This window comes from Oryzias melastigma, linkage group LG10 (assembly GCF_002922805.2).
Source record: "Oryzias melastigma strain HK-1 linkage group LG10, ASM292280v2, whole genome shotgun sequence".
NCBI lineage: Eukaryota > Metazoa > Chordata > Actinopteri > Beloniformes > Adrianichthyidae > Oryzias > Oryzias melastigma.
The window spans coordinates 20,716,545-20,734,746 of record NC_050521.1 but is presented as its reverse complement, the minus strand read 5'-3'; the positions used below and the strand labels follow the sequence as shown (position 1 = coordinate 20,734,746).

The window sequence follows — 18,202 nt, the reverse complement described above, 5'->3', positions numbered from 1 at the left end:
TGAGGCGTCAACACCTGACTGTTTTATGTTTGTGTTTTCAGGTTTCAAATATCACGGGGAAGACGCTCAATTGCATGCACAACCACACATCCACAGCACAGCCCCTTAACATGGTCGAGACCACACTAGGCTACAGTTTCCCCACAACACATCGAGGCTCAATGACAGCTAAGCCCTGCTGTAGTGCACTGATAGAGAAGGGGGGGGTGCACCACGAGTAGGGAGTCATCATTGAGGCTGGCACCCTGGTCTGCTACGGACAGATAGCACCACAGAGTCTACAGAGCCAAGCCAGGCCAAACCCCACAGAATGCAGCAGCTAGCTTCTACCACCACAGGCTAAGAAAACAAAACACCAGAGTCAGATACGGTACCTGCTTTGTCAACCATGCTCCCATGGTCTGCAGTGGGAGAAAATGTGCAAAAGGTGAGAGACGGGTATTCTTCTTTTAAATAAATGCAAGCAACATCATGCAGAGCTGAAAAGAACAAGCAAACTGTGATAAGCTAACATTAAGAGTGTCTGTGCTGGTGAAAAGTGCTTTGCGCCAAGCTGAGGCCTGACAACTCTTTCATGTTGGGCTGATGCTGCAGTCAAAGCTGCCCTACTTTCTGATGGGGGAAACGGGGAGATCATAAACTGCTATTTTTTTCATTCTCAATATGTGCGTGTTAGAGTGTGTGCGAGCGGTTGTGTATTTTGGATTTTTTGTCTGGAATCACAGTGCCTCTGGTGACAAGAAAAGGAGACTTGGTGTCTCACAGCACTGCAAGTGAATCAAAGGGATCTGGCACTCATCCATCCAAAGTGACGGTGATGTCAAAATGAGACAGTGATTGACTGACAAACACATATGCACACAAACACAATGTGAGTGAGGTAATTTCTCGATCAAAGAGAGATGAAGAGCTTTCCCTTTCATCCCACCACTTGGTGTCTCCCTTCAAAGAGCTAAAACTTATCTGTGTAATCCCTCCATGCCCTCCTCTCCTTTGCCTCTCGTTCTCAAATTCCATTACCAAAGTAAAAGAGACTGTAGCTTCAAAAGGGTGCTTCTGTTTGTTTCTGTGCACACACACGTGTTGACACAGCAGACGCACACCAAACGCACACGCCCTCCTCCCCGACACAAAAAGGACACCCACCGATGGTGCAGTGCTCTCCGTTCCAGCCCTGGTGGCACTGACACTTGCCGTCTTTGCAGGTGCCGTGTTTGATGCAGAGTGGGTTGCACACCCGCTGGTCACACGCCGCCCCCGTCCAGCCTTCCTCGCAGCGGCAGGCCCCACCCATGCACACTCCGTGGGTCCCACAGTCGACCGAGCACACCTCTGACGGGAGGAAAAAATAGAGGGGATTTTTCATTTTTGTCAAAATATACAAAAATTTGTTATTTTGTGAGTCTTTTCTGATAAAACATTGTGTTGTATTTTCTGCCTAAGCTCTGTTTGACTTGTTTAGAGAAGCAAAAATAGAACCCCCCCCCAGAGCGGCACAACAATGAAGCCCAGGTTATCAAAAGCATAATTCTCCTCGCTGAACCTTTAATTAAAATTTGTGATTATAGTTTGTCAGAGTCTGTGAGGCTCGGATGTTACAGCAGTGAGACGCCGTCCCGCATGTGCGCTCAGGACCCCCCGGTGTTCAGGAAACGTAGCTTGTAAGACATTTTCATACAGTCTTACTGAGGGTTCCTGCCGTGTGAGACAGTGTTGCCTTTATTAAAGTTAAGGATTACTCCTCTCGTGACAAATACATGAGGAGAGAGCGCTGTTCTCCGGATGCCACAGTGGAGTTTGCCGTCTTTTGTACAGGAGAAGCTCACGACTGTGTTTTATTGAAGGAGAGAGTGGTGTAAGTTGAGCACTTAATTTAGAAATATCTATATTCTCTTCATAGTAAGTTGCATCAAGGTAACTATAAAGCTCACGCCTGGGAGCTGGCAGCAGTTCCCAAGCCTAAGCAGTTAAAATATTTTATTAAAATGTAATAAATGTTCATATTTTTTCATAAAACATAAAAAAATAACAATTAAATGTATTTATCATTAAAAAAAAAAAGAAAAGAGGGGTGATTTTGGCTATTTTTAGCTTGATCATCATAAAAAGTTGTAAAATCTTAAATTTTATGATAGCTATTTCCGAGCTTGCAATTTCAAAATATAGTTTAATGGTGATATAAATTAAAATTAACCCTGACTCTGCTGCTACCCACAATCCCCCTTTGCTTTGTGGATTCCTTACCCATGGAGCAGTCAGGTCCCATCCAGTTGGGGTCGCAGCTGCACAGCCCGGTGTCTGGGATGAAGGCGCCGTGGCCGTGGCACTGGTCCGGGCACTGGGCCCGTGGCAGTTCGCAGTGGAGCCCTCCCCAGCCTGGCTTGCAGTGACACTCGCCGTTCACACAGATACCGTTGTTGGAACACGTCGGATCCAGGCAATCCACTGCGAGATACAGAAATAATAAATAATAAAGGAAAAAGCTGGAAAATGCTAAACTTTTAAGAAATAAATGCATAACTGAATTATGAAATATTTCCTTTGATAAAGTATTAAGAAGCTTAAAGTGTCGTGTATGACAGAGCAGAAGGGATTGAGCAGGCTGCCTCACACATTATTAGGTGTGAGCTTTTCCCAGCATGCATGAATGAGTGGATGCATTGCTTTGGGTGTGTGTGTGTCAATACATGGGGGAGAATCTGAGACTGTCAGTCTGCCAGGATGACAGGCAGCTCCGAGTCTGAGCAGTGAGTGAAAACCAATTTGACAAATTACCTCCTCCCGGCAAAGCGCCCACCCAGCCCTCATCAGGGCTCCGTCCCGGTCACACTCACTTTCTTGTTGTGTGAGACACCTCCTCCTCCTACACCACCACCTCAGGCACGACTGACCCCGCTGCACCCCTTTTGCGCACACATATTAATAAAAGCGTAACCCCAGCCCTCCATTTCTGTTTGCCTGGCAGAAGTGGTGGATCACAGTTATTGATTTTCATGTCGCCCGCACTTCAGGTAAATTGTTTGAGGGACTCTGCTGTGATGAATATCAGATTTGAGACCAGAGGAGCGGAGGTGGGGGAGAAAAATTGGATGCAAAGGAGGTAGGGAGGTGAAAATGCTGACTTCCGTCGTCCTCTCTTCCCTTTGTCCTACTATCTTTACCACTTCGCCTTTCTCTTCCTAATTTTTGCTTCTTTATATATTCACCTTTAACTCTCTTGACTTTCTCTTCCTTTCTTTTATGCTTTCTGATGACTTAGAGTGCACCATGCTGATCTTTCTTAACAGGAATCAATAGAAGTGATTCCAGCCCTTAATAAAACCTCTGATGTGTTTGCCTGCAGAATCATGCTTCATCTATACGAAGGGATTGAGTTCTCACTCCGCCATGATGAGCCGGCTAACATCGGTTAGACGTGAGCGTGTCTGAAACATGAAGAGCCCTTGATAACCCCCCCCTACAATGTATTAATGGCTCTCACCCTCTGCACAGTTCTGGCCTTTGTAGCCAATCGAGCACACGCAGTTCCCATTGGTGCAGGTGCCGTGCCCGCTGCAAAGCGGGTCTATACACTGCGTGACAGGGACGTCACACTCGGGGCCTTTCCAGCCGCTGTAGCACACACAGGAGCCCTTGTCGTATTGGCCGTTGCCGCTGCACAGCACTGGGCACGCCGCTGGAGAGAAAAAAAAAAAAAAAAACGAGGAGAGATTACACCCTGTGCAGAAGAAAAAAAAAAGGCTTTCAGAGAGCCACAACGCTCGCCCACACGCATCCACGCCCTACCCATGCAGCAGGGTGAATAGAGTGGTTAAAGGGCTGGAGAATGCCAATGACATCAAGAGTAATTACAGGTAGAAGTAACTAAACTATTCATCAAAGCTGTCAATCCCAGGTGAGCAGAGAGCCAGGGAGTCGTTAGCTGGGGGAGCTGCCATTCATCATCAGTGATCCTGTCTCAGCTCCACCTAAGGCCATGCGCCACGTTGCTGCTGCTAATCCTCCTCTGCCTTCCGCGCCGAGCCCAAATGTGCCCTCTCATCTAATTAGACGGCAGAAAATGAATCTTTTCTGACGGAATTTGTAAACAGCTAATACCTTTGGAGCAGTCCATGCCGTGGAATCCCGGGAAGCAGTGGCACACGCCGGAGTTGCACTCGCCGTTGCCATGGCAATTGCGCGGGCACTCTTGCACTGAATCTGTGAAGAAGATGAAGTGAGACGGAGAGAAAGAGGGGCAAGAGAGTTTGATAGCAAGCATCAAAGCATTTCATTAAATCATTGGCACCATTCATTCTCTAAGATACCATAAATTGAAGGCGATCGGAGTTTTTCAGTTGCACAGACATCAAAAGCAAACACCCTCCTCCCAGATTTCACTCATCTCTTTACTGTGCGTTTGCCATTGAACTGAATGGGAGAAGCTTCTATTGCCTTTCTATCTATACAAGCTGAATTAGGAGATATGTTTCTGTGCAAAACACAAGGAAAGTTTGGGAGGGAGTCATGGAAAAGTTGGTTTCTGAGTTTGCGAGGGCCACCATGAATCTATTGAAGTTAAATTTTTAATGATTGATAGCATCATTTATTGAACACATCCAATTAAAGGGACCGCGACAAAGTTCAGAGGTTTCTGACAGTACTTTTCTGTAAGATCATTTTCAGTAATTTAGCCTCCAGCTGGGTATGTAGCATTATTTGCCGAAGACCATAGCTCACTAATGATGCTCCGGCACAAATGTGCCTCATTATAAGTGCACTATGTAAATTGCAAATATTTTGATTCCTCAAAAGATTCCTAGTTTGTGGGTTTCATGTGGTGGAAAAGGTGTTTAAGAGTTCTTATTTAATTTAAAGCAGCATAGTTGAGCTACCTGATCCATTTTTTTTTGTTTTTTTACATTCTGCACCTCATTTTCTGCATGTTGCTTGTTTACTCCTCACTTCTTCCTGCCTGCTCCAGCTTCATTAATGCTTCATCCAGGCATGGTTGTTTGGGCACAGCTGGACAGACTTTAGCTGTACTCTGTAACCTGTGCGCATCCATAATTTGAGCTGCTGCAGATGCTTTTTAGGCGTCTTCGCAACACAAGAACAGTTTGTTAGGGAAAAACACAGGAGTACCTTTTCCCCAAGCACAAAAAAATATATCAGTTTACGCTGATAAAGATGTAATCTAACCATGCAAAAAAAAACATAAATAAATCACACTGCAAATTATTTGATGCGTGCATAGATTTAAAAGCTTCTAGATATTTTAGCAGGTTTACAAGCTTTTCACAAAATCAGTAGAATATTTTGTCTCATTAGGTGCTAGGACAGAGGTGGGCAAGCTTTTTTCTCGTGGACCACAAAGGGTTCTGACAGAAGGGCCGGACCTGGAGCAGATGGTCATTCATTAGAGAAAGAAATAACACGGAATCTGAACAAAAACATCCTTTCAATTAGATTTTGGAGTTTTTATTTCAAAACTTTTTTTTTTTTTTTTTTTTTTGCGCTGGTTGCACCAATGGGTTGATCTCCTTCAAGGAGAGAACTGTGGAGTTGGAATGATTGTACACATATCAGTCTGATAACACATGAGAGTGCAGAATCATTTCTGCACCTAAAAACAAATCAATTTATTTGTCGACTCAAGAATAACAAGTAAAAAAAATTCAATATAATTTATTCCAGTTTATTTCCAGATTAAATGGTAAGGTGGCTGCATAAGGAAATAATTCGAAAACTTTGTTCTCCATACTCTTAACTATAGAAAACTTTATTTAAGAATAAAAAAACCTCACTGTAATTTTAATTAAATTTTAAGCATGTTCTCTTACAGTTCACTAAATGTTGACTGCTATAAATCTTCATTTTTTTGTGGAAAAAAAGGTGTTTTCAGAATGATTTTCAGATTTTATAAGGATTTTTTTTAAGATCATCCAAATTGTACTAAGATTTATACTCATTACACTAATTTTTGTCACTATAATCAGAATGAACTGCAAAAACCTTAAAAAATACAAAAAATTTGCTTAGAATTATCGAAAACATTCTCATTGGGCATCTCTTTTCAAGTGATTCTATGTAAAAGTTAGCCATATTTTAGCTTACTTTTTTCCTTTTCGATTGCTAGTGTGGAAGATTTTGATATACTTTTATACACATTTTTGCTAAGTAACATGTACTTGCTGCATGAAAGGAAAATGTTACTACTTTCCAGTGATTTTATTCTTAAAATAATGTTCTTTCTACCTTTTTTTGCAGATGCAAGGCTGGCTGGATATCCCTTTTGTGTGCTTTGGAACAAATAAACACTACATGTGCAATTTTACTTTCCCATAATTCCTTGCTTGGAAAAAGCTAAACGAGGTTGAGTTGTAGCCTCCCCAGACGATTCCATTTCTGTCTTTTGCAGCACTTTTGAGAAGCGGCAGACTCCAATCAGAATGACCCGAGGCACACCTTTTTGTGGCACATTTGTCCCGCTGTGCCAAGTCGAGCAAAAGTAAAAGAGGAGACGAACACACACAGTGGAGATGTTGAGCATGGAGGGTATGCGTGTGTTGATTATGTGCACAGTGGGGACATCTTTTTAAAGAGCAAATGGTCAAACTATGTGTATGATTTTTGATTTTTAAAGTTTTATTTGTAGTGCTCAGAGACAAGCAAATGCTGCTCCATAAAAACAAAACTGATGCTTAGAACATTTTTTCCTTTAACATCGTGTTCTCTAAGTGTCTACCCCCTAAATTTTCAACCTCTATTCCTTTACCCAGCTGCCATCCTCTCTTTTTCACTACCCTCATAAAAATCCCCCCCGCCCAATCCTTCACTTCACTGCATTTTGGTTTTACTGTTCTGTCTTACAGCCAGTTCTCTCTTGCTGTACCTGCTATATTTCTGTCCTTTTCTGCGTCTGTGCCGCTCTGGCCACGCACAGCTTCACCCCCATGATGTTGACAGAAAAAAAGACTCTTTCACTGACTTATTTTTCATCCTTCCCTCCTGTTCTCAGACTCTAGCACGACTAAAATAATTTGGGACTCTGTTCCGGGTGTGAAATTCATTCCGTTTACAGGGTTGTGACTCTGTTTTATTTGGAAATGTTCTGGGCCAGGGACAGAACCGGAGGTCATTTTAGAGTTTTGTTCCCTCACAGTCACCATATGGAACTCCAGTGTCCTCATAGCTTAAAAAATATACCCTAATTTTCAATATATATAGTACATTTTTTGGCAAACAGATTCTACAATTTCCTAAGCTCGTATTACAACTTTCCAATTTTATAGTAGCTGCAAAAGGTTTTGGCAGGCAAGTGTATTGCTGTTGAGTGTTTTTACACATTGTGAATGTGTGAAATCACTGAAACGATGGGACTCTAAAATAGTACTATCATTGTTAGAGAAAAACTCTCACCCTGTGATTACAGTTCTGCTCTGGAAATGCCATTTTTTAACCACATTTCAGCTCTTAACCTGCCATCAATCAGCACCCCTCCACCCACAAGAGCAGATGATGACTCTCACCCATGATGTTTGTGCTGAAGGAAACCGATTCTCTCTCCCGACCATCGTTGTAGAAGGCTAAGTGCCAGGCGCCGGCGTCCAGGTACTGCACGAACACCGCCTCGTTCAGGACCACAGTCTGGATGCTCCTCCGCTCCCTGGGAGACTCCACCACACTCCACTTCTCCTTGCCGTCCAGGCGCTCCATGTAGTCATACTGGGTGGAATTACAGAGCAAAAAAAACAATTTTTGCGTATGAAATCATCACTAAGAATTAATGGCATCTCATCTAAAAGAACATGTTTTATTTAAACTCGCTAATAACGGTCGGTGTCAGAGTACCCATCGCTTTTGTGACATCATCAATGTGCGACTTTGTAGTTCTTCACAGAATTAACCCAAATATGACCTCATGGTGGTGTAAAAGTAAAGGCTGGAAGTCTGTTATAATAGAATAACTTCATAAAGACACTTTTTACACAGTATTTTGTCTTTTAGGACACAAATTTAAAACAAAGTACCTCAAATGTTTGCATTTCAATACCTTTAATAGGTTAGATTAAAATAGATTAATTAGATGAATTAATAATAGGTCATTAATTAATTGCAAAAAAAAAAAAATCACATAAAGCACTTGTTTTAATATTAATAACATTAGTAAAACTGTTTGAAACAGGCATTTTTTTTTTGCAATATTCTGGCTCCACCCCCACCAAATGATTAAAACACAAATGTTCCATTTTTTTCTTCTGTTAAAATCCAGATGAAAGTATTACATCAATGCATTGAATTTAATATAACAATCGTCTTTTGTGCCGAATACCTCTTGGAGACTAAATAGACTAATATGAGCACTTCATGCAACATTTTTTATTAAATTAACTGTTAAATATGACATTTTTTGTGTTTTTTTTGTAAGTGGCACAGCAGCCTAAGTTGGGTCAGTATTTGAAACACTTACAGGGATGCAATTATCCTTCTCCACAAATCAAATCCATTTTTAATTGAGTAGTTTCTAATTAATAAGAAGCACTAAAAGTTACATTGCTGTGAAATTTAATTAAGTGCAAATCTTTGTCTAAATGAGTTTTTTTTTTCAAACAGCTATTATAATGATTTACAAATTACTGTTTAAATGTCTTTAGAAAAAAAAAAGAAGTAAGCTTAAATGAAATGTATTGTGCAGGCGATGATGAATAGAAAAACTTGCTTGCTCGTTAGGAAGCATTCATAATGTATAAAGCTATAATTCCACGGGTTGGGCTGCTGTTACCTGTGCGTGTGAGGGGGGCAGGCCTTTGCGGATGTAAACTCCAAACAGAGCATCCTTGCCCAGGGAGATGTTGAACTTGAGGAACTGTGGCTGGCTGAGGTAGAGCAGGGCTCTCCAAAACACTCCTGGAGGAACTTCTTGGGTCACCCGCCTCCCCACCTCTATGCTGCCGGAGTCTATACTGCTGTTCCTGCCGGCCCACGAGCCTGGAGCAAGGGGGAAAGCAACTGCAGGACCTGTGAATACGCCCGTAGACTGGAAGCATCACAAAATTGCATTTTTTGTGTTATTATTGGATTTTTTTAAAGATGAAAGTCACTATTATGAAATATAAGCTCACTGTAAATTAGGGGCAGATGAAAAAAATAGAGTTTGAAGAAAAGAGCTCCCTGCTCCGCTCCGTTCTGAGGGAAAGGGGGGCGGGGTTGCTCTGTTCCTAAGGTCCCGCTCACAACCCAAAGGTGAATTTCTAATGAAACTTTAGGCCAAATCCGAATTCTTCCCCTACTCCTCCAATTGTGGGGGTGTTTGAAATGCGTCCAAAATCACTTTTTTGAAGGGCTAACCCCTGTTGAGGGATGCAGTGCCCTCTGCGCCGTATTTCCAAGCGCTAGTAGCACCGCGCTAACATATCCGACTTTTGATATGACGTCACACATTTCACAAAGTACAAAAATCTAATTAAAACAAGTATTTCATGACGTCTATTTGTGACTCCGCCATGTTCTTATGATGAAAATGTAGATGGTTTATTTAAAAAAAAAAAAAATCGCAAAAATTGTTCGATTGCAATGCATTGCGGTCTATATTCGCTAATGCACGCTAGTTTGTCTAAAAATTGTAATCATGATTAAAACACCACTAGGAATACTTTTAAATTAGCTCAAAAAGATGACCGGAAAGATTCTTTAAGGACTACATACTTTAGTAGTAAGTAAAAAAAAAACATCCTTTTAAAAAGAAAATAGCTGGTTTAATACCATATATTCTCTGAAAAATTCATTAATATACCCATATATATATTCATCGACATGATACAAAAATGCTTTTTTTTAATCTATAATAATGTATTTATCATTTCACAATTGTTTATGCCCGTTTAACAAGGTTGGCAATCTCTTGCAAATAAATACTTTTTCAGTTAAAGTCCCCTCATGTTGTTGTTCTATCTTTTGTAACTAATTCATACATTTCCTCACAGCTCTTCTCTTCACCAAGGTCAACTTCTTTTCCCTTTTCTTAACCTTTATTATTGCATTTTCTTCATCCTTTTACAAGTTTAAACATTTTTTTTGTTTCATTGCTGCTTTTGTGTTAGAACTTTCAGAATGTTATGCTGTAAAAAACAGCCTCTCATCCTTCAGACTTTCCAGGAACGACAACCGCAATCAAAATCTTCGTTTGGCTGCAGTAAACCTTCAGACAAAATCAGCCTTTAGAAGCAAAAATATATAGATTGAGCTAAAAAAGCATTTGGATGAAAGTAGTAAAAAAAAAAATAAACATCTCAGAGCCCTTTTATCAAGGCCTGTTAAAAACATAACCATTCATCGATTTTAAGCACAAATTCCTTCATTTAGAATTTATGACGTCTTTCATGCATTTGAAGCGTTTTGCAAAGAATGATGCAAACCAGCAGCTTTAGATTAAAATGTACTGTAATGTCGCCTTTTGTTGCCTCGTCTGTAGCAACATAGAGCTGCATGGCGGTGCAGACACAGCAGACAGGCGTGCACGGGGAAACACACCGCCTCCTGCAATCAGGTCAGCCATCTAACAGAGAAGTGCCGGAGCCCAGACAGAATAAAAAAAAAAAAAACAGAGAGTGTGCATGTGTGCAAGTTTGAAATAAAAGTAACAGTGAGAGGAACAACAGCAGCATCTGGCCTAGACGGCTGGGGAACTGAACAGTCTTCTGATTAATGCGGAATACCGACGCAGAGCAGCAGCCCACACGCAGCTATAGTACTCGCCGTGTGTGTCTGTGTGTGTGTGTGTTCCAGAGACAGATTGAGCAAGTGAAAGAAGAACAGATAGAAAACCGCAAGGGGGCCTTTAAAGACATACATGTGTTTGTGTGCTAGTGTGTGTGGGTAGTGCTACCTTGCTGCAGACTAAAAGGATAAAACCTAGCTCACAACAACCCAAGAGCGGAGTGGTTAAACAGCGCATATGGACAGAACAATCATAAATATTTTAGTGGAGCGAGCAGGCTTGTGAGAAAGAAAATCAATTGGAATTTCTTTCAAACAGCAGATGCCACATTTGAAAGCTAAAAATATAAAATAAGGTTAAGGCGTTTGGTAGGCTTTTTCTTTTCCTAACTTTGTTTAAACTTGGAAAATGTCTTCTGACCGAAACAATTGTTTGTTCCTAAGAAGTATGAACAAAGATGTGCAAAGTATGTTTTTTAGAAATGGCTTTTTGCTCCGACTGCATGCTGATCAGAATAGTTCAAGTCAAATTCAGGATTCAAGGAGTTTGTTTTAATCCTTTCTGCACAACAACTGAGTTTTATGGGGCAGAAACAAGTTAAATTAGGCTTAAGGCAAATGACTTGTTATGAATGTTTTTGTGGTGGATTTTTGGCTGTTTTGGAAGCTAAATCTGAATGTGAGGTGTGCGATGTTCATACCTCTACCTCCAGAGGGCAGTGTGGCCACATCACTGTTGACAGGCAGACCAGCTCCCAGTCCGTTGTTTAACATGGGGCCGTCTGAGGGCTTCAGCTGCCATGTCAGACCCAGCAGGTTGATGGCTGCACACAAAGAGAAAAGGAAAGAGAATGGAGAAAGAAGTGTGAGAGATGGCAGGGTGGTGGCAAAAAGGACGCTTGCAAGATTTGCATGACTGATTGTCTGCTGAAAGCTCGTTAGGAATCGTCTCAAGTTGGCTCAGGATTTTTCCCGATCTCTGCCTTCATACCTGTTTTATACATCAGTCAGCCTCGCATAGCAACAAGGAGCACAGAAACCGAGTTTCTCAAGTTTGAAACCATACATTTCTAAAGCATTCCCGCTTTTTCAAGCTTCCCCTCCAACAGCCAATCTCTTACGCAACCGCAACTTCTGCTTTTATTCGGAAGCCTTTACACCATCTTATAGAGAGCAAGTGACAGATTGCTCTCTGAAGAGAAAAGCTCCATGTCTCTCCTCTCCGGTCTCCTCTTTCTTTTGTGCTGCGTTGTGTTATTGTGTGCTTGTGGTGTGAGGCTGTTTTGAGTGTGTTCACTCTTCACTTTGTCAGCTCTTTGCTCTTCCCATGTCTCTTCCTTCCATAGCCTGCCGACAAACAGAACCTCCCACCCAAAAAGAGGAGAAAATCCAAGAGTTTCTTTTCTTGAAAACAAGTTCAGTAGTTTCTTTAGCTGAGCTAAAACATTTACTTTGATTCTTTAGTCTTCTAAATTGGAAAAGTTAAAATGCAAATGAAATACTTCGGATAATTCCGAATGCTCTGCTTGGTTGTGTGGAATGCATTATGTAGGAATTGCTTCTCAGCATTGGCTTTATCCCCACCAAACAAGACTTATAACACCTGAATCTGGAGCCTGGGAATCAATTTCTGTCCTGTCAAATTCTGTCTTCACTTGCCAAGGGTTTGCACACAGAGGGATGGGTAAAAAAAAGTTTTATAAGACAGAGATGCAGCCTGAGGATTTGCTGCCCATTCTCACTCTTTGTTTCTTCTTTTTTTCATGTGTCATCTATTTCCACCTTTCTCCCCTCATCTTGCTTCCTGGTCAAAGAAAAGCGCTGACACCTTGGTTGCTATCTGGCCGGCGCTGGATCCACTGGCTGAGGTGAGAAGGGGGTTTGTTGGTATAGAAAGCCAGAGACACAGAGAAGGTGGGAGTTTTTTCCTTGTGTCTTCTCTCCTATAACCCCCCTTTTGCCCTCTTTTCTTTAATCACGCCGACCTTCATCCCTCTCCCTCTTTAATTCCTCTTTTTTGTCCTCCTTTTCTTCTTATCTTTTCCTGTCCTTCCTTGGAGATAACGCAGACATGCATGCACCCACACACACATGCGCAGGAGCTTTTGCACGCTCAGAGATGTTATCTCAGCGAGCTGTCGATAAAAAGATTGCCCATTGAATCAGCTGGAGACGGAAAGCAACTGTGAATCTATTGTGTCGCGGCGCTCAGACTAGGTCACCCCCAAGAACACAGCAGACAGCCTCGTGGTTAGCTCCCTGTTTTGTTTCTGTGGCTCTTTGAGGTTCAACGAACATGTTTAAAAAAAAAAAAAAAAAAGTTTTCCCCTGCAAAATTGTTTTTTCTCCCTTTTTTGAAAGGCTGTGAACGCTGACCAACAGATGGCACACTTGCTCCTTGGTGACAAAAGCACAAAGAGCTTCGTCAACAGGTTTCTTAACACCAGAAAGACAAAGAAAGATGCACATTATCATTCTTTAACAGTCCGCCGTTCTTTCTTAGCAAAGCTAGGGTGTCATTTCAGCAAAAAACAAAACTGACGAAATTGATGTATTTAGCTTTGTGTTTCCGTATCTTTAAGCTCCTTCTTTTCTGCTCATAATTGCCATAATTACTGTTTTCAGGCTGAATTTGAAGGATTTATTGAGTGGCCTTCCAATAAAGCTGATCTGAATCTAAGCTAACTGGTGAGTTTCTTTCTAGCTTCTGCTTCAGTTTGTACATTTGGAAAGTCATACACGAAAGCAAGGAGCACATGGAGAGATTGTAGAGAGATTAAAAATAGATAGACTAGTACATGAGGTTTTTTTCTATTTTTTTTTTTTTTTACGTAATCTCAATTCATAATTCAGAGAGGCAAAGAGCTTGCCTGTATCATCTGCAGAAAACAGCATCTGAAAGCGCAACACACACACGTGATCCTGCGACAGAAAGAAACACAGAACGACGGATGATGAACACGAGGCCAGCGGAGATGAAATGGAGGAGATGGTGGGAGGCAGAGGGTGAGGCCAACGGTCAGGGGCTGGTGGAGAAAATGTGCAAGACGTCCGCCGCCAACAAAGGAGGAGCGACGAACAGAGAGAATACGGGAAGACGAGAACTTAAAGAATATTAAAGAACACAGAAAACCCCCCCGAGGTCCAAAAAATAGCAGCAAAACATGCAAATAAGTTATGAGATGTTGTTGCTGATATGAAAGGAAGAGATAAATAAAGCCCCCCCTCCACGAATAAATGAGAAAAAAGGAAGTTTGCAAAATTGTGGTGAAAAGATACAATAGGAGATTTTTTATATTTGACTGGCAGGGTAAAAAATGATTGTTGTGAATCCCTTTTTTGTCACAACAAGGGCACGCTTTGAGTGGCTCTCGTGCAGCACAAACATATTATGTAGTCCTTATTTCATGAAGATATTTCGCTGTGAGAAGGGAGATTTGTCTTTCAAAATGGACTAAAGCGGTGGTCCTTTTAAGCTTTGGCAAAGTCTTTAAAAAGTTTTTTGTGTCTGTCATAATTATTCCTCTGCTTTCACATGACCATTCAGAGCCTCTTGGATTTTATTCCATTGAGCGAGTTCTTTGATGCCTTTCCACAGTCCAGCGTTTTAAACCATCCTCCCATTTCGCCGAACACCATTCAGACAGTTAATTCAGAAAGGAAAAAGGCAACAAACTTATGAGGATGAACTGATGTTGTGCTTGAATAAAAGGAAAAAAACTTAGCAATTAATTAACTTTAAATCAAATTTGACTAAAACTGAGCAAAAACATCCAAAGAGACTCTTTTAAAATTGCAGTAAAAGATTGAACTACTTGCAAAGAAAGGGATGCATTAAGCTTTGTTCAAACCGCCTTCTGCAACATGTGTTCAAGCAACTACTTTCAATGAAAAGTCGATGCAATGTCTATATAAAGTCAATGTAAATGGGTGTTTTGGGCCTCCAGGTTCAAAACTCTTGTCTGTTGGCTACCTACATTTTAAGACTGTTGTCAGGCTCCACCTACAAAACAGGTGTCCTGCTTGGATGGATCTAGATCTGATCCATATGAGTGTCACGTCCTATGTCACGTTATGGCCAATCCATTAATATATATCAATAGTTCGGACCAATCCTATTTCACGTGATGGCCAGGCCAGTGTTATATATCAATTGTCTGGATCAATTATATTTCGTGTGATGGCCAATCCAGTAAAATGGTCCGGACCAATCGCAATCTTACACGTCATCAAGTTGCAAGTCCCCACACCGATCTGGCAGGCTAAACACATATGGTTCCTACACCGGCTCTAGGACAACCTTATGAAATGTTTGGTACCCACAAGGAGCGAAAAGCTGTGCCTCAGAGATTGAACCGTCTTTGTTTTGCGCAGGAAAATAACTAATATTCCATAAATAATGTGTCAAAGGCAATATATTATCATATTTATGGATATAGTTTACTCTAAAAAGATAAAGACTAGCATGGTATAAGCTCTTTAAAAGAGGTAGAACTTTGATCAATCAGCGACTCAGATTTGGTAGTGACGTATGGAAGGTGTGCCTTTGACTTTACTTAAGTACCAACAGTTTGAAAATTGATAATGGGGGAAAAAGTTATAGTTTTGGAACTATATAACTCCAAGTCTTTTATATATTGGAATAGAGCTGTGAAAGAAAAATATTGTAGGTTGTGGACATGCATTAGTACACAACTGTAGAAAAGAATTGTTTGAAACCTTGGACTAAATACGTGTTCAAGAACCATTGTTTTTGTGTATTCTTGAATGAACCTCACAAGCCCGGTGCGAACTCATACTTTTCCACACATCTCAAAGTTAGAACCAATTTCTATGTGAGGGGGAAACAGAACCAAAGATAAATAAAGGTGACTTTGTGGACTTGTGCACTGAATGTCCCTGGAGTGGAAGATATTGTATCATCATCATTCTGTTCTCTGGAATGTGTTCCAACTGTTCAAATTCTCCCTCCTGTCTCTCTTTCTCCTCAGTCTCTCCTTTTCCTTTTTTTCTGGCACAAATCAACCTTCATTCAGCAGCATTGAACCAATTGAACCAGCCGAGATACAGCTAATTGTACTTAAGACGTGAAACGGCCCTCTATGCATGTTTTTGCATGTAATCTCTGGCAATGCAGCTGAAATTACACAAAGAGCACACTTGCGCACACGTAGACAACATACTCTCGTTTGCCTTCTCCCCTTGGCCAACCTAATAAATGCACATTAACCGTTCTAATTCACCAGTAAATTAACAACTCTGACCTCAATTAGGGCGGTAATTGTAGCTGAAACCAGCCCACTATTCTTGTCCTGGAATCTAATTGGTTTAGGAAGCTTTATTAAAATATTTTTTTACCTACTGCTGTCCAACACCCCTCCGTATAGTCCTCCTTTCCAGGCAGTTTGTGCCAAAAACAAACTGCCTCTGCACAATGAAGTTACCAGAGAATTTGTCTTTCAGTGCCAGTCAGGTGTAATATCATTAAGCTTGAGGGAAGAAGAGCTATTTATTTCTTTTGGGATGTAAAATTTACCTCAGAATATCCATGAATCTATGAAAAATAAGAGGTAGCCATTTCTTTTAGCTAAGCAGTGAGGATGTATCTTGCTGAGATCATTTAGAGCCTCAGACAAAGGGACGGGGGCGGCAGTTGGCTGCTGCCCTTGGGGGTCACATACGCTGTGAGAAATCATTTGCCTGCCTTTGCGCGTGTGTGTGTGTGTGTGTGTGTCTGCCCATGCATGTTGCAAATTGCACGGTATTAACAACAAGCGCTCACAATGCTGCAACCCCCTATGGGATCTCCTAACCCAGCTGATGCAACTGAACTGTAATTGACTGCAACACAAAAGGTGACTGCAAGACAGTCGCTGGCAGCTCCCCACCTGCAAAATGAGAGGCGGCAGCTTCACTCGAAAGTTCAGCCAAAATGGCTTCCTTTCGGGCACTGAAGTGCTGGCACGGCCCCGCACAGATGTCGCTACATGCTTTTATTTTGGAAGGTGCGCTACCTCATCCGTGTGGCGCTAAATGAGAAGACCTCTGAGTGATGTCCTTCTGTCTGAATCCTCATTTCCTCTTTGGATATCTGTACCCTCTCTTGCCCCCCCCCATCCCTTCACATCAACCCACCCCGCCTCACCTCATCCCCTGCCCTCCTCGGCCCCTCTCCCTCTCATCGATCTGTATTAGAAACAGGATATGAGGAACTATGCTATCTTATCACAGATCAGAGTGGGAGAGAATGAGTGAGGACAAAAGACGGAGTGCGTTTTGGAAGCCAGTAGATAGAGAAACTGAAAGAAAATTAAAGAGAGAAAAAGGAGAGGAGATGGTGGTTTCTTTCACGTCGCCTTCATCCATCTCCTGTGTTTCAAACACAGGATTTACGAAGAATGTTGGGCCTAATTGGAGTACGGATTGGGTCCAGATAAGACCTGAGTTAATGGATAAATGAATGAGGAAATGAATGAAATGAGTCGAGACATGCTAATGCAGACAAAAAATGAATACTTCTCAAAGCTGGCAGACAGCAGGCTGAAAAAAAGTGCAAAAAACAAGAATCCAGATGAACCTTAGCACTAAAAAACAACTTTGCACCCTGCTTCGTTTTACCAGACCAAAGCAAACGACCCATTTATCCCCTCATCGTGCAGATGGTATGCCCCCTTCTGCCTGATCCCGACCATGCCCTGCCCTTTTCCTGGACTGGCACCGTGTGGTAAGATCCTAACCTTTATGAGTGCGACAGGCCCTGCTGCTGCGGACACACGCTCCACGTCTGATCCTGATGCCCAGGTTCCTGCTTCCACCATATGCCCAACCGTGCCTTCACCTCCAGGCACATCGTACGCACACAACTAATGCATAGGTACACAGACGCCCGTGCTGGCATGAGTGACGCATCCTGACCTCTCGCTGTTCCACCTTGGATCAGCAGAAGGAAAGCCACATGCAATGTGAGAGGGGACAGTGGGGTCAAGGAGCTGGCTTTGGAAAGGAGCCACATTGTGGGAGCTGCAGATTCCACATAACTCATTTACACACATATTTTTTGGCTGCAAATAATAAAAAAAAATCTGACTTATTTACAAGAATAAAAAACTCTCATTTGATTTCCTTTCTGTTTAAATAAACATCTCCGAAGACAACAGATCATAATTAATCGGTGAGGAAAAGAAGGGATAAAAGGTCGCCTGAGTTTTTGTTTAATTTGTTTTTTCCCTTTGGTGTTTCATTTAATTGTATATCTATAAATTTTCCACCAATCAAAGAGGGGAACATCACTCAATTATCTTGTTAAAGGAGTCACAAGTAGATCTGTGTATGTGTGAAATAAACATCTGACATGTAATGAGCTTCTTATTTGCATTTCTCCGCGATTTTAAACCTCGGCTCTGGGGACGACAGATAAGGATGCGATGATTAAGAGGAAACAGAACAACAACTAGAAAAATTGCATTACCTCCGATAATGCATGTGTGAATGCATTATCGCGTAG

General features: G+C 41.7%; 1 protein-coding gene across 7 annotated transcripts in view; it reads right to left on the bottom strand.

Moving 5' to 3' along the window:
- The window catches only part of tenm2 (teneurin transmembrane protein 2), a 233,838-nt gene that overhangs the window by 24,928 nt on the left and 190,708 nt on the right, over positions 1-18,202 (bottom strand). For 5 of the 7 annotated variants that reach the window (XM_024283212.2, XM_024283217.2, XM_024283214.2 and 2 more), the window contains 8 exons: positions 11,400-11,522; positions 8,765-8,991; positions 7,512-7,707; positions 4,099-4,200; positions 3,482-3,676; positions 2,245-2,445; positions 1,147-1,332; positions 375-401 (listed from right to left, as the gene is read on the bottom strand). In XM_024283212.2, the coding sequence (XP_024138980.1) occupies positions 375-401; positions 1,147-1,332; positions 2,245-2,445; positions 3,482-3,676; positions 4,099-4,200; positions 7,512-7,707; positions 8,765-8,991; positions 11,400-11,522 (1,257 nt within the window). The remainder of the gene's footprint in view (positions 1-374; positions 402-1,146; positions 1,333-2,244; positions 2,446-3,481; positions 3,677-4,098; positions 4,201-7,511; positions 7,708-8,764; positions 8,992-11,399; positions 11,523-18,202) is intronic. The other 2 variants (XM_036213959.1, XM_036213958.1) reach the window with 1 other exon arrangement.